This window comes from Sylvia atricapilla, chromosome 1 (assembly GCF_009819655.1).
Source record: "Sylvia atricapilla isolate bSylAtr1 chromosome 1, bSylAtr1.pri, whole genome shotgun sequence".
Classification (NCBI taxonomy): Eukaryota; Metazoa; Chordata; class Aves; order Passeriformes; family Sylviidae; genus Sylvia; species Sylvia atricapilla.
In genome coordinates this window covers 10,003,168-10,019,522 of record NC_089140.1, presented here as the reverse complement: position 1 = coordinate 10,019,522, position 16,355 = coordinate 10,003,168, and the positions used below count along the sequence as shown (strand labels likewise).

General features: G+C 38.3%; 1 protein-coding gene across 5 annotated transcripts in view; it reads right to left on the bottom strand.

The window, feature by feature from the left end:
* Nucleotides 1–16,355, bottom strand: part of ZMYND11 (zinc finger MYND-type containing 11) — a 104,656-nt gene that overhangs the window by 23,975 nt on the left and 64,326 nt on the right. For 2 of the 5 annotated variants that reach the window (XM_066314670.1, XM_066314679.1), the window contains exons 4-5: nt 6,539–6,583; nt 3,660–3,821 (exon numbers count right to left, since the gene is read on the bottom strand). The exons of 1 other annotated variant lie outside the window; for it this stretch is intronic. In XM_066314670.1, coding sequence (XP_066170767.1) covers nt 3,660–3,821; nt 6,539–6,583 — 207 coding nt within the window. The remainder of the gene's footprint in view (nt 1–3,659; nt 3,822–6,538; nt 6,584–16,355) is intronic. 2 more of the 5 variants (XM_066314687.1, XM_066314695.1) reach the window with 2 other exon arrangements.

The following is a 16,355-nucleotide window of genomic DNA, read 5'->3' as shown; positions in this document are numbered from 1 at the left end:
TTTACATTAACCACCTTGACTGACAGCTGGTACCTAAGCCCCCCATCTAAGCATTTGAGTCACTTCACTTAAGCAACCTCCATCTTCCTGTGCTTCTGTCTACTGCATGTCATACTTGTCAAATTTTGTCTGAAGTTGATAGTTTATTTTTATTTTTACATACTCCAGGAAATGCTCAGTACAGTACCAGGACTGAGAAAAAGCCTATCTACAGAATACTTACCAGCACAGTATTTAATATCTTAAGCTCTACAGATTATTTTAGTCTCCTATGTATGTTTATATGTTATTCCCAGGAATACTGGAATATTCACTATGATAGGAAAATTTTAAGTCCTTGCAAAGAACATGCATGGACAACCAGTCTCTGATCAGATGACTGTAAAAAAAATTAGGAGTCAAGTGAAACCACATGGCTAATTCTTTCCTGCTGTTTCATAAATCAAAATCTATTCCTCTGGGACAAATGATATATTAAAATGCTTAATTTTGCCTTCATATATTTTTTAAAAAATTTTTGATTTTTAGACAAGAAATAATAATAGTCAGTTATACCAACATGATCAAAATTCTCTTATTCATCATTTTGCATGTATCTATTCCCCCTCCAAAAAATTAGTATTTTGGCAGTACTTTTTGTAGTCTTTAGGCACTAAATTAACAGCTGAAGAAAATGAATTCCCTTGTTTTATTTAACTGAAGAGAAGCAATAAATGTACAAGCCTCCTACATCCTTCAGAGACTAAGTTGACTAACCCTGTCTGGAATGGACTATTCCAGTAGTGAAAAATGTAATCTCTAAGCTCACTCAATATTAATTTTTTCTCTTGTAACCTGTCTACCAGGAATTTTGCTGATAATGCCAAATTATTTCACTTAAGACAATGATTAGTCAACAGTCAAGCAAAAAATTTCAATCAGTGCAATGTGGTTTGAGTTGAACTTTGTTTGACTTTTGACTCCTGCTGAGAGTTATATAGGGTACAAAAATATTCAGAGTGGTACCATCAATTTTAAAAAAAAAGCAAATGAGGAACTGGACATTGCTGTTTACGGACGCAATGGAGAAAAACCACAGGCAGGAAAACAGAGTTCAGAACAAGGTTTGAAAGGAACTGTTATAAATTACACGGGAAAAAAAATTAAGTTATTAACAAATCCTTAGCAACGGCCTTTATAAAATATTTCTGAGAAGACAAGTGTGCAAGATAAAGCTGCACAGGTTGATCAAACTAATACAACCAGCAATTGTGAAATGAAAGATCCAAAGGCTTGCTGACCTTGGCAGCATTACAGAAGCAATCTTTACATAAGAATGAAGTGTTCTTAGATTATTTCTCCCAATATATTATGTTTTAAACATACTTTTACTTCACCTTTGTAAAGAGCTTTGAAATCTCCAGGTGAAAAGTGCTATGTCCAGTTATGGAATTAAACATGAAAATATATGTATCTCTTTGTCCCAGCTATCACTTTTCTTGAAGATACATATTTACTGCTGATAACTCAATGTAAATCCCCCACTGCCCTTATGCAAGATGGTTAAGCTCTGTTATGCCCTCTGGACATCAGCCAGGGCTCTCTCCACATTATTAGTTTTTTGAATATAGGCCACTTTCTTGCTTTTAAAATGAAATTAGAGCAGTCATTTCCTAGGAGGGTGGGGAGAAAGTGGCAGAATACTGAAGGATGAATACTGACACAAGGATGCTGACTCCCACACTTACAGGGACTGTGCAAGCCTCCTTAGTCCAAGTTGCAGAATTAGGGCTTGAAGGGATTTGAATTAATAACAAGAAAAATAGGAGCTTCTGGCAGAGGGGGGAAAAAGGATGCCATGGCATTCACAATGGCAATATCCACAAAAATAGGTTGATCATCACCTGGGGCACTAAGCAAGCCAAAGGCCTCTGGGGCAGGAATTATTTAAGAGCCTCCAAAACCTCTCCTTAATATTTGTATAACAAAAAAAGGAGCCAATATGCAAAAAGACAGGCAGAGAGCACATGGCTCAAGTTTCACAGGATTTTTTTTTTAAGGTAAACATTTATTTAATATCATTGCCATAAAGCAGTTCAAGGCTTCATGGTGAAAGTCAAAGTGTCCTCAAAGCTGACGTATCAGAGCGTATTTTGAGCAATGATTCAGCACTTCCACTCTGAGGACATCCATGGTACAAGATAAGTGTTATGAAACCACCTCATACACAAGGTGGCATAAACCATCCACATTCTCCACTTTCATCAGGCATCATCTAAAATTCCTGGCAAACTAGAGAGGAGACTGTATGCAGTTTACCTAATTTTAACTATTTATAGGAATTATCAATGCTTTTTACAAGACCCAACAATGATTAAAGAGATTTATTTAAAAATCTGAAAGTAATTAATCTATATAGGGTCATACTTTTTGTTTCTAACAGAGAGAATACTGAGTAGTTAAATTAAATCCCTAGCAATTCAATATGGAGTATATGTCTTTATTCTTAACAGTTTTTTCCCTGTCACTACTTCTTTTTCATTACTTTCAGCTTCCTTAAGGCAGGCTTGATTCTCTTGCTATTCCCCTAAACCCTGAGAGCTCCCAAATTAAGGCAACAACAACAACAGGTTTTTTGGAACTCATTCTAAGGTAACAGCAGTCAAAAAGTGCTGTTTTGAAACAAAACAATCCACATGTTTTCAACAACTGCTTCCCCATCCCACAAAGTTCCTGAAACTCTACATTCCTTGCAGCACAGATCATCTTAAGGTCAGTCTGCTGCTCTACAGCTAATCCAAGCTTTTAGCAAAGGAATTGCCTCTCTCTCCAGCAATCCTAGACAAAGTGGAACTGGCAGTTTTATGCCTTTCTGTAGCAACAATTTTATCTGAACCATTGATATGCATTATTGCTTCCACAGGAAGGGAGCATAGCTCTGTAGGAAGCCCAGGGAAGTGCTCCATTTGGGGAGGTGACACAGAGATGACAACAGCAACTGGTATTTGGCTGATATTCAAGGCTAGGTACCAGTAAGCACCATCCTGAAGATTTCATTAATCTTCTAATGACATGCAGACAACATATCTGCCCATTCTTGGCAAGTATATAAAAAATGCTTCTTGCTGTCTGCCTGCCATACTCATCAGAGTAGCATTCCTAAAGAGAAAGTAACACAGATATGGATGCTATGAGTGAAATCCAGATTGCCCTTTTTACACCAATAGAATCCACGTCAGTAAATGAAAAGCAGGATTTAACTCCATATTTCTGATACTAGCCTCATCAGTAACGCGATTTTTGCTTTATAATGTAAAATACCATTCCAATAAAATATTAAGAATGCAAGTCATCAAAATACAAAAATGATTCATTAAAATGACATTAAGTAAAAACAGTAGCATCTTACACAGCAATTTGTTTACTCTTGTTGAAGGTTCCCACACTTTACTGCACTCAGGTGATCACTGTGCAAGTAAAACTTGCTGGAGTCTTCAAAAATGGCCATTTGCTGCATGCACCACATTTTGGTTCCTCTGTACAGATGCTCTAGGTATGTACCATCATTTCAATATTCAGTTCTTTACCCATTAACCTGGCCAGACCATCTGGACACCTTAATCAATCTATTAATGAATATCAATCCTCTAATCAGCACATGAAATCTCATAGGTACTCACCCTGCAAACTGGGCACTGCCAGTGACTACTGCTGTCTCTAAGCCTGAACTCATCAGACAAACACTTGGAATGATACACACGAAAACACAGGTCACATATCAACACCTCTCCAGGCATATGGCATTCAAAACAATACCAGTCATGATTTTCTGTTTCCCAGTCCTACAAAAAATACAAAATATTTTGGTATGACATTTTGTCAAAATCTGCAGGAACTAAGAACAAAATTGATATGTCTTGAAATCCAGCAGCAATTAGACATTATAAACATTTTAAAGAAGTATATAATGTTTAAAAAACAGGGGAAAACCTATGTGCTTAAAGATCTTCATCAGTTTAATACACACTAATTCCAATAGAATATGAATGCCAAGTTTTAATTTTTTCAAGTGTCTGATTAGTTACAATTTCAAATATGAGCTCTGTCCACAATGAAAAGTGGATTTGTTTTCTTTCTACCTTTGTGTAAAACATTTGTTGATCTCTCTGTATTAGACTGCAAACAAAAGTTTGTGCACCTCAACAGACCATACCAATTTTCTTGGGCTATTCCTCTCAGTTTGATTGTTACATTATATTTTCAACTGTAATTTTCTGAAGGGCAGTCCCTTCCAGTCTTTACTCTCTTAAAACTGACAACTTTTCAGCATCAAAGTGTTGAGTTACAAGAAATAAATGAAATCATGAACCAATTACTGCAAGAAATGTTTCTGCTAAGCAATCCCAATGCAATTCAAAATATATAAAATGTTTCACTTGCCGTGCTCAATAGCACCCGGCTCATTCCTGAAACGTTCTATAGAAGACAAAGGATATGGTTCTGCTGATGCACAGATGTCTTTAATATACTCTTCCTTGAAAATTCACCCCCAGTGGCCAAATTCTGACCTTTGAAATATGCACAAGCTTTGCTGAAATAAATGAGAGCAGCATGCATATAATTTGGAGGCAGAATTTTGCTCTAGGAATCTAGAGTTCTAAAACCAAGCAGGATTGCCAGTGGCCACTGTTAAATGTTTATGTTTGTTATCTGAAATGCCACAGTTTTCTCTACACTTAGAAGACAAAATAGCTGTCATATCTCAGATAAAACTCCCAATGCCTTTTCATGTCAAATGTCACTTTTCAATGGGTTCAGCTCTCTGAAAAAAACTACTCCTATTCTTCAATAAATTATCTTGATAAAAATGTGATCAAGCTATTTCTAATGTCATGTTGTAAAGGTGGAGTTAGCAATTCCCACCGACTGCCAGAACTGGCATTTGTCTGATTTTCATTATTCTGTGCTGGGAACTGCAGTCCTTGTGTGAAAGGTCTCCTCCAGCAGAGCAGTGTAAGAAGTGCCACTCTCAAGTGGCACCTCCATTCCCTTGAGCTGAAGAGCAGCCGTGTTGTGTACAGAACTCATCTGACCAGAGCCCCCACGAGCACAAGAGATTTTGGGACAGCCTCAACCCAGACTGCCTGCTCTAAAGCCGATGTACCATGAATGTTGGATTGCAGGGGCAGCAAGTTTAGAGGGGGGGGAAAAACCTGCCCTATGAAATCTTAAGCAGTGATTTTTGAACTCAAAACTTTGCCCTCCTTTGTTGTTCAGATTAACAGTGTAACTTGACCTTTTGTCATTTCTACTCACTTAATTTTATTGGCAAATGCTGTATATCTCAAAATGACATAACACCACCAAATTTGGCTATAAAGAGCACATTCTTGTTTCACCAAATCATTCCCCTCCAAAGTCTCATGGCTGGGTACTTTGGGAGCCCTTTCTTTAGGATATTTTGTTAACAACTAAAGATACTGCATTGTTGGTGTACTTGATTTGCCTGCAGACTGAGAAAAATCACGATAAAGTCGTGGTTTGTATTTAATTTATATTAACTGTATGTATGAAATGGAAAAAAAAATCAGATGGCAGTAAAGGGCCAATTAAGCAAGAAAAAGAATCAAGTTTGGTTGAATGTATATTCAGATAAAAATTAAAATGAGAAGACCCCAAGAGGTCCTGTAATTTCACCACAGAATTGGGATTTCAGGATTCTTAGCTTTTATTTGTACTAGTTACGTATTCGTATCTCCCAGATATTCCATTGTTAAGAAATATGCTGGCAAAGAGATGTGGAATTTCATAAACATACGGAAATATATTTGCTGGCAAGAAAACTCATACGCTCAAGCCAGAAACCATGACATTAAATAAAACACCAGAAGAGGCTTCCTTCAGTATTCGCACCGTAAAGTTTTGAAAACCTCTTTATTTCTTAATACAAGGCTCTTAGAAAAAAAAACAAACTTTTAGTTTAATGCAGTATATTTAGTGCATAAGTATACATAAAACATTCATTTGTGCAATATATTTGAAAGGCTAGTAAAACACGATAAAAAAAAGGTACATAACCCTCGTGGACAGCTGCCCTATTGACTTCAACAGCGAGGTCGGAGGCATTAATTTTCCTCCGGTTATTGCTTCTCCCGGTTTACCTAAGTGTGAATGGGAGGGGGGTGTGCTCCCAGCGCTTGGTTTGTTGGTTTATGTATTTATTTTCATGCAGGAAACGGGGTCAGTCCGGCTGCGCCCAGCTCCGGCTGCCGGCGCTCGGGGTCGCGCAGGTCGGGGCGCTCCCGCGGGCTGCAGTTCCCGCTCGCACCGCCAGGTGTCGCCGGGCGCTCCCGAAAGCGGCCCAAGGGCGGCCGCGGTGACAGCGCCGGGAGCTGCGACACCCGGAGCCGCCCGACACGCGGGATGCACACTCGGGAGCGGGGGTGACATGGATGATGGTGGTGGCTAAGAGAGTAAACTAAGCTATCCTAATGGAAGACAGAAACGGAATAGAAAATATAACAGAATTCAAAAACCACATAGTGCAAAAATTGTTCACCTTGTTTTTTGCTGCTGTCTGGGAAAAAGGCTGCATACCGTAGGCCTTTCAAAATAAAAACAAAACAAACTTTGTATCTATACTGTAAGCCATCTGATTATCAGGATATACACAAGGCTAGAAAGAATTCATGCACAGTGACCAGGAAATCAATCTGTTAGTTCTAACTTCTGGTTGCATACATTTCCTCCTGCATTCCTGGAATGCTACCTGACACTTTCACCACATTTTATTTTTTTTTAAAAAAATCCCATGTATTTATATGATTAAAAGAACCCAACACCCGTCATTCTTATCCATACACACAACCCACCACCAGGCCAATTTAAAAATCATGAAGAATATTAATGATTGTTAATTAATGCACTCTCCCCGATACACAAACCTTCTCGGGGCATCTAAAAAAGATCCTGCTAACATCATTGACAGCACAGGGAGTGCCCCACCAAAAGCAAAGCAACACCTTTGCTGCGTATTATGGAAAGTTCGGCTATCACCTGATTGACAGAACTCACAGTCCTTGTTTGCGTACAGGAGGTGGTACATGCTCCCAGCGCCATGCAGGCTGCAGGAAGGCTCTGGGCACAGAGGGCAGGCCCCCCGGGTCACTGCAGACACAGACGATGCTCCCCGGCCCCGAGCTCAGCGGAGCCACTGACCGGCCCCGACACGGGCGGCTTTGGCAGCAAAGCTGGTGACCAGAGCCAACAGGAGGCCTTCCCCTTCCTTCTGCCCAGCTGCCCGCTGCTTTCGTGGATCTATGCATCAGCAGGGCAGCGAAGGAGTTGGGGGGACTGCGTGTGATAGCCAAAGAGCTATGCTCTGTTAAGCAGAGCGGGGTCTTGCCATCATATGGGTCACTTGTTCTTTATATTCAAATCCGTCAAACGTTATATCATAAAGGTCACTTTGCACTGACAGAAATAGCTGAGATTTCTCAGCAACGTGAGTGCAGTACTGCAACAATTTCAAAAATACATATTAATTTATGACCGGCATGTAAGCTTACTTTTCTTTTGTCATTTGTCTTAAGTAGGTTGTCTTAAAGCAAATACATACATTTATTCTGGAAGTACAGAAAAATAACATGGGATAGAAAATGTCAGGCTATCCAGAACATTTGACAATTTAAATACAGATAAACCCAACAGAAAGGAATGAATCATCATGTCGTAGCCTTTACTGTAAAATAAAATACATAGTTGTTGTCAAGGAAAGAATAATTTTAGTGCACAAAGAAAATGTCCATTATAATGCAAATGTACATGGAAAAGAAATGCTTACTCATTAGTGATGGAGATTTACTTAGCTGTAATTGAAATAGGGAATCTGTATGTTGGAGAATGTGACATCCTGCTGTACAATTAGCATACCATTAAGTAGGAGATGTGAAGCACATACTGACAGTAAAATTAACAATAACTTAGAGGTCACAATTGTAACTATTAGGTCACTTCCACACCACAGCAAGCCCATAATTATTGTAAAAAAAAAGATGTTAAAACAAGCAATAAATTTTCATTTTCATATAAATTATATGTAGGCATAGCGGATGAAAACAGTATAACCTCCTTTCTTAGACTTTGTCTAAAAGGACCACTTTGCCTTTTTATAATGCACATTCCATTAACATAGCTCATTTCTTACCTGTTCATTTGTTTTCTCCAAGTCCCTTAATGGTAGCCCAGATACTCGGTATTAAGTCACTCTACTATCAGGTGGAGAGAGGAAAAGGGAGGGGGAAAAAAGCAAAACTCTATTCATGAAACTCCCCCTCATGGGGATTTGCTGTTTTCACACTGTTGAACTAGATTTCCCAAACAATCCAAATTATGGATATCCTTTGGACCCCACCAGTAAGCTAAAAAAAAAGAAAGGGTCACATAGATGGGAAAGACAGTTATAAGTCTGTTATCCCTTTGGCACGATCATGTTCATTTACGAATAGTATACATACAGTTCTGTTGTCCTAAATTCAATATGAAGCAAATGGAGGAAAACATTTCCCATGGAGTTCATGGTTCCCAGCATTTTCTGTGTGGCACTTGTCTCCACAGCACTCTTTGCACTTTTTTCCCCCCAGTTGTTCTGTTTTAAATGCTTCTCCAGTGTTTCCTTTACGTGTGTGCTGCTGTGGCGTTCCCTTCTCTCTCCTCAACACTCATGCACACACAGCTCCTTCCAGATCACCAGATTTTCATTCAGACCCCCCCTGTGCACTAATTCATTGTCAGCCCTGTGTGGTGTCTGTGCTTTAACAGTCCCTAGAGCTCTGGCTGCCCAGTGGATAAGAAACTTAGAGCAGTTTTTCAATAGTCTAAAGGAAGAGAATTAGCAGATACACAGTAGATTTCACCCACTGTGTATCATAACACTTTTGATCTGTCACAGTGGTGGAATCTTGAATGGCAACAATGTCCACTTTGTTAAAAGAAGTAATTTAAAAATATAAATTATTCAAAAATAGTAGTATTTGCATGCTACATTTATTTCAAGATATTTTCAAATCACTAGCCCAAGACCTCAGTATAATCTTTCCATTACTATTTCATAACCCTTTAAATAATGTCAATAAAAGAGTTACTACTATTTCTCAGATTCCCATTTCCTTAACATGTAATGAGATAGGCCATGCCCAATTTAAAGATATAATTTCTGAAGCAAATGTTCTGGATTCTGATATTTTAGGATTTGGGAACAGCCGTAAGGAACACTTCCATCTCTTCTCACCTCTATCAGCTTTAACATCAGAGTTCTTCACATTTCCCCCCTTCAACTAAGAGAGAAGCTTTTAAAATCTTGGGTTCTGATGTCAAGGTTTCTTTGCTGGCCTTCAGTAACTCTTCACTGGAACCCAACAGAGTTGACTACCATCCCATATCAAGTAGAAAGATACACTGAAATAAACGCCTCACAAGAATGACACACTTTTTTTTCACCTTTAAGATTTTACTCAGGTTTTGCAACATGCATCAATCATCATCTGCTGTTAGGAAGTAATTCCTATCTTCTCTATTTTATCTTTCATATTTCAAGCTTTCTGCTGTAAATTAAAAGCCTTTATTACCTAAGAAGTGGTGGTACTGCATTCTAGCATGGATGTATCCACCATTTCATCACTCTTCTCTGGTATCCGGGTCCTCTCCGTAAGAGGACTCAGAGTAGGCTGCAGGAACCTATGCCCTCACTCACATTAAACAAAATGGAATATATTTCTGTCTAAACGCATTTTCCATTCTTAATAAATCAGTTCCTTTCTGTCTTTTTCAGGCAGCATCTGCTCTATCAAAGCTTTCTCAATTAGACATGAGCTTTACTAAAGGTAATTGCTAAAACCTTGCAGTACATCTTTATGACTCACGACTCTCAGGAGCCACAGTGGGGGTGCACCACCTATGAGACTTCCATCCTCCAGTACAAAACCTGAAAAAATGCTTTTTACTTCTACATTTGCTGCAAATAGCTACTGCCTACTTCATTTATCTGTATTGTACTTCTCTAAAGGTGTAAATGCTCGAATCCCTGCCCCACACAAAAGGCAACCATAAACAGGCTTGGACAGGAGCAGTGGTTAACAGCCCTGAGACACAGAAATACTAAACCAGCATTTAGCTCAGCTCTGAAATGCCTCTCTTTGCCCATCTATCCACTGCTTTTGCGATTCTGTTCAACATCCAAGTAACTGCTCTGTAGTAAGAGGACTTTTACAAAGTGTGACTGATTATCTGTAGAGCCGCACAGATGGGAGCCTTACTCTTTTTTTTTTTTTTCCAGAGAGTGCAAGTGGATGTGGTACTTGCACACTGGCCTCTATTTTAAACAGGCTCTATCTCACTGGGGACAGCAGCCAGTAAGAAAGCTCCAGCTTATCAGGGGGCTCTGGCAGATGTACTGGTTTCCCCTCAGACACCAGCATATACCAAATAATGCCTGGGTTGAACAAGCGTTGTTTCATGAGGATCATTCCCAGAACTTTTCTGAATGCAGGGTGGACACTGTGTGTGTTTTTCACCAGAGGCCCCAGCCTGCTGTGAGGGCAGTCCTCCTACAGCCCTCTCTGTGCCCCATCCCTGGCTCCACCTATTCCTTAGCAAGCCTGAATCCTCCTGGAAACATCCTCTCAGTAGCCGACGGGATCTGCTTTTATCTTCTCATCAGAATAATGATGAAAAGGTTAGGCTTCAAACCGAGGAAGGTGTGATTAATTCCTTGATGGCTCAGAGGACTTACTCCATCTTTGCAGCAGGTAAATGGTGAGTTAGCTGTTTAATAAACTATTTCCCTTTCATCATTGCTGTAAAGGATCCATATTTGATCAGGACGATTGCTTTCCAATGATAAAAGTTTCTTAGATCATCACATGTTTTACATTTAATGCTAGAGCAATGCTTTGGGGTAAATTGAGCACCAAAATAAGCTTATTTTCACCCCTGCAGTTTTCCTGTATCCATGTGTTTACTAGATATATTTCTTCCTGTTTTGCATCTATGTTTTTCCTACTGCTTTTGCTCATCTTTTATTGCTTAGCAAATAAACAAGCATCCATCTCTCTTTCAAAGCCAAAAAGACTTCAGCAGCTAGAATCCCTTTGTGAAAATTGTTTCACTTTATCTTTTCCTTCCTTTTCTAGAAACTACCACAGCAGGTAGCTACAATGTGTGCTTTTACAGACAGGATAATCTATCCATTCAGATCAGTTGCCTTTATAGACTCTTTCCTTCACTGACCTGGGCTTTATCTTTAAAATGGATTCCCATAAATTGTCTCTGTAGGATACTTTGTAGGTATTCATTATTCATTTTTTATCACAAAGAAATCCTAAGTAATTATGAATTCATATGTCCTCACAACTACTGAAGCATCTTGCTTTATATCAAGTACATTTTTTTTTGTTGTTAATTATGGCCAAGGTTTTAGCATCTCAGTAATTAATTGGAATTTCTTGTTTTCCACGATTTTTAAATTCTCATATTTTAGAAATCCCTTCTATTCTAAAAAGAACTAACACAAAACTATCAGTCAGGGGAGAGACCAAAATCTCCTTCTCAATAGTGCATGTTTTTATGGGCTTGTAACAATCCATTTCCATTTTCTTCACTGGTAACTGCTTTCTCTTCTGATGCACTGATGCAGGAAGACTCAGGTTCTGCAGAGAATTCCACATCTTCTCAGAACACTTTTGGCTTTCTTTCATTGAATTTAATCTGCAAGACTAAGTTTGCCTAATTAATTTATTGCCAGCTAGTCCTAGAAGTCTTCTGTTTCTGGCAGAAACCACCCAAGTCTTCTCTTCTGCCAGGACAGGTGGATTTTTATTCACCTTCCCACCCTTCTGCTGTGTTCTCAATTTGGGGTAATAGTCCCCAAAGTAGAGAGCCAGGCTCTAGCTCCCAATGCTAAAGAAGTGAGTTTTTTTCAAAAACAGCCAAGCTGACTGCCTAAACTCCTATCACACTTATCTGCTCAGCCTATGAGCTCTGCTCCTGAAGTAGTAAATAAATCTCAATTTCCTTCCCAAGAAGATCATGTTTGGGTAGTAGCAGCATACATTATATAAGGTGAGACAATACAAGTATTCTCCTCCAGGATATTAGAAATAGAAATTAATTTTAATTGAAAATGTTTTTTTCCTTTTTTTCACGTTCTAAACAAGTTCAAGGTTAATAGAAACTTTCAACTTATCTCCTCAGAAACTGGATTCACTTCGCTATTAATGTCACAATTTTTGACTTAGGTTGAGCCAAGGGGAGGTTTGTAGGCTATTTTCATTAGGGAGATAAACCAGTGATGGGGTGAAGTATGTATCAGGTGCAATGCCTTTCATGTCCACATTATGGTTTTGTTCCCCTAGAAAGAAGGTGAATCCAGACCAGAAATAAACCATCTCTTCACTTGTAGTTCCAAGTCTCCTTTCAAGAACTGTGCACAAAAATGGTCTTCTCCCCTTTTCTTGCTTAAAATATGTTAACAGTGCTTCTGTGGTCCTATTGTGTAGTGTTTCTTTAGGCTGATGTGTCAGCTCACAGAGAAACATTTTATCTGAACCAGATAAATAGGAGCAGAACCTCCTACACAGGTTCCTTAAATCTCTTGTCTATGTGTCCTGTCCTGTAGATGTGACTAGTATTTTTTCAGCTGTCAGTTGATAGAAAGGCATTGGGACTGCATTTATTGTGAATGAAGCATGAATATTAATAAGCCCATCAGCTTCAATGAAGTTTCATTCAGTGACCAGCATGACACAAAAATAAAAGATTCAAATCAGTTGCCAGAGATACAGAGCATTTTGAACCCACAAAGTTAATAAAAACAACACTACTAGCTCAGGGTGGGCACAAAAGGGGTAGAAAAATCCCAAGATGCATATTTTCAAAACAAACTCAAGACTATGTCATTATTCTATTGGCATAACTTTAATCCCATGATGGAACCTTCCTACAGACTAGTTTGACTAGTTTACTTCAAACTCAAAGGTAAATTCTCATTCTCATAAACACCCTTTCAATCAGAAAAGAACATTTCGTCAAATCTCTGAACAACATTATCAGTATTTCAACTCCAGAATGGAGAGTGAAAGCCTCAAAGAAGAACACAGCATTACATCAACTGAATTTTTAAAAGTCAAGTTGGCAACGCTGAGAGTCAAGTGAAGATGCTGACAAGGTTGTTTTACCAGTTTAAAAGAAGCAGCATCTCTCTGCAGTCAGATGGAGTCTAGTAGTGTCACCTTCAGTAATGTAAAGATACTGCAAACATTGTGAACTCCCTTTCCAGGGAACAAAAAATAAGGATGAGCAAAGGGGAGGGAAGAAATACCCCTGAACAGATGGGAAGAGAAAAACAAGACTGAAAAACACATGCAGTAAATTGCTCACTGTTCTTAACCCATCTAGAGGCAGGAAGAACCACTGGAATGGCTGTGAGGCCATTCTCTTAAGCTGCATGTTAACAGCCTCAATGCAAAGACAGAAGAGGGTCTTGGCTTTAATGCAAAAAGAATTTCTCATACATGAGCTGGGAACTCAGAATTTTAATTCGCTTCTCTAGAACAAAATAGTCTATGCTTTGATTTCATGATTTGAACATATTTGTTTTTCTGAACTTTCATAAATCCACTTACTTTTGGTTTATTAATAAGCAGGATCACCTCTGCAGTTTGTGACAATAATTTGCAAGAAAAATCATTGCATTTAGCACATGGAGTATTGATTTCATGGCAGTCTTTTGGAAAATTAAGCTCCAAATGATGGGACCTTAATGAATGGAAAGACAGCCAGAAAAGATTCTAGGAATTTCAGAATCTCATTTCCCCTGGGTGTTCTTGTGTGTCCAGGCTGGTATGTGGCCTGACCTCAAAGCCTCCTCATACTCTCCCTGATGTGTGGTAATAAGGGATGGAAGACAGTTTGAATTTTTTCTCTCACGTGATCAATCATTAACTCTTTGCATCAGTGAATCACCAGCTGTCAAGAACTCTGGCACTTTCACAATAATTTGAAAATTATCTGGAACATTCCAGCCTGGAAAATTCTCAATTTGTTCAATATGGGAAAAATACTAACTAATATGGCTTGGGCTGTGTTTGGCTTTGGATCAGTGAATTCACACAGGACTTTACACTAAAGGCATTATGGATGGATAAGGCAAATGTAGAATTTTTTTTAAACACTGAAGGAGATTTTTCTTCATTTGGTGTGACATGTTCTTCCTCTTTGTGCTCTCCAGTTGTAAGAGCTTTCATGATGAAGGCACTGGCTGTCAGTATTGCTGTTTCATATTATCCTTCTGTCCCTAACTGAAAAGAATGGATGCACATTAAAACCATTCCTCAGCCTAGTTATTTAGAAGCCCCTAGATTGCTAGCAGGAGCTGGTAGCTATTCAGACTGGTTTTGGACTGAGGTTTGGTTTTGTCTGTTGCTGTTTGGGGTTTTTTATTATTTAAAATGTATTTTACGTACAGAAAAGATTCAAACCCTCACAGTGACAGTTCTTAAGCTTTTTAGAATTATCTTCACATGTATGAAGACTCAAAATGACATAGGCAGTTCAAAAAACAGCTTCTGGCTACAAATACTGACCTAGCATGGAAAAATCAATATAATTACAAAAGCAATTAAGCATGGCAAGCAAGGAATCAAGCCTTTGCTCAATCTAAAGTAATTTAGATTAACACAAACATAACAGTCAAAAACACTTCTTTCTCATAGACCGATCCTGGTAAAATTGAACTGCAGCACATCACATCACAAAAATAACTTGGTGTGCACCTAAGGTCACTTGGGTTAACAAAATCCCCTTCAAGACTCACAGTGGGTTACAAAATATGTTAAAGTGATGGGAGTACAGACAGAGTGGAGAGATGGATTATTTAGGCAGCCTTGTGACTTGAAAGTATCTGGAGTCGCTTTGAGCAAGCACCAGTACTTTCTCAATTTAAAATACCAGAAAAATCTCCAGTAATGAATTGAGAATATGTGTGCATGTTGGGGAAAAGCATGTTGTATTTCTAATGTTTTCTGAAAGCAGGAAAAACCAAGAAAACTTCCCCTCCAAAACAGTACGCTCTCCAGTAAATTAAACATCTTTAGAGGGAAGAACTGGAAAGGCAATAATTTAGATACAAAGAGAACCAAATACACAGGAGAACGATCCCCACTTAACTAGCCAGAAGAATTGCTGCCTCTTCCTATAGGCAATCAATTAAATGATCAGAAAACAGAACTCTGCAAAAGAATAAGTTTTTGAAAATATAATCACCTTTTATGCATTCTTCAGTGAAGAAATATCTCACAGTGCCTAAAGTAAGTGTGAAGCCTCACTCTTCATATCTCATTAGAGAATTTGGCCACTATGAACCATTTTTAAACCACAGAAGTGCTGTGGGATATGTTGCAATCAGATGCAAGCAATGAACCCATGTTATGAACACATCACCATTTTAGAAGAGCAAAATATTGTTTGGCTTTATTGAAAAATTGAAATTATACATTCAGAAAGCCTCTCTCTGGGTCAGAGCAGTTTTATGACTTTAATCATGAGGAGAAGAATTAGCACATTAAATGCTCAAAATAGCCCAGTGCACACTGTCTGTAGAAAAATGTAAATGAGTAAGACAAACTAAATCTAAAAACTGCATCTAAGCCCCCCATGAAGCCATAGGACATTGGTACTTAAATTCAATTTCCTTCCTTGGGGTTAGACACAGTACTATGTTACACAGATAAAAGTACATAAAAATCATGTCAGAACAGAAAATAGCAATGAATAGGTAAGAAGAATCATTATTATTTTCTTGAAGAACTAAGTTTCCTTTCTATTTTATCAACTGTGTTAAAACATAGTTAACAACACTGATATGCAAATTTTTTCTACAGCCAAAGGGCAAGGAGATTTTTTTATGCTGATAATAAATAACATGTCCATATTCCAGAAGTTTTGTGAGAAATAGAAATAAAGCATTTAGAAAAAAAGAAAAAAGTAAACTTCCATTACCAGACTTCAGGACTGACATTTGCCTTGCAAGGCAAGAAGCTGAAGAGATTTTGTTCAACTGCATAATAATGCATCAACAAACAGAAAAATGCAAAATTCCTAACTAAAATCCTGAATAAAAATGGAGAATAAATTCTTCTCTCATTTATTTTGTGCAAATGCATTAATCATCTGCAGGATAAGAAAGCCTGTAAGATGAGAACACATTTTGAAAATGTGCAAAACATCTGGAGACATAGCAAATGAGCAAAAAAAAAAACCCAAAACAACAAACCTGCACAAGCCCTGGAGGTATAATATTTGCAGAAAAGTTCTTGTTTAGG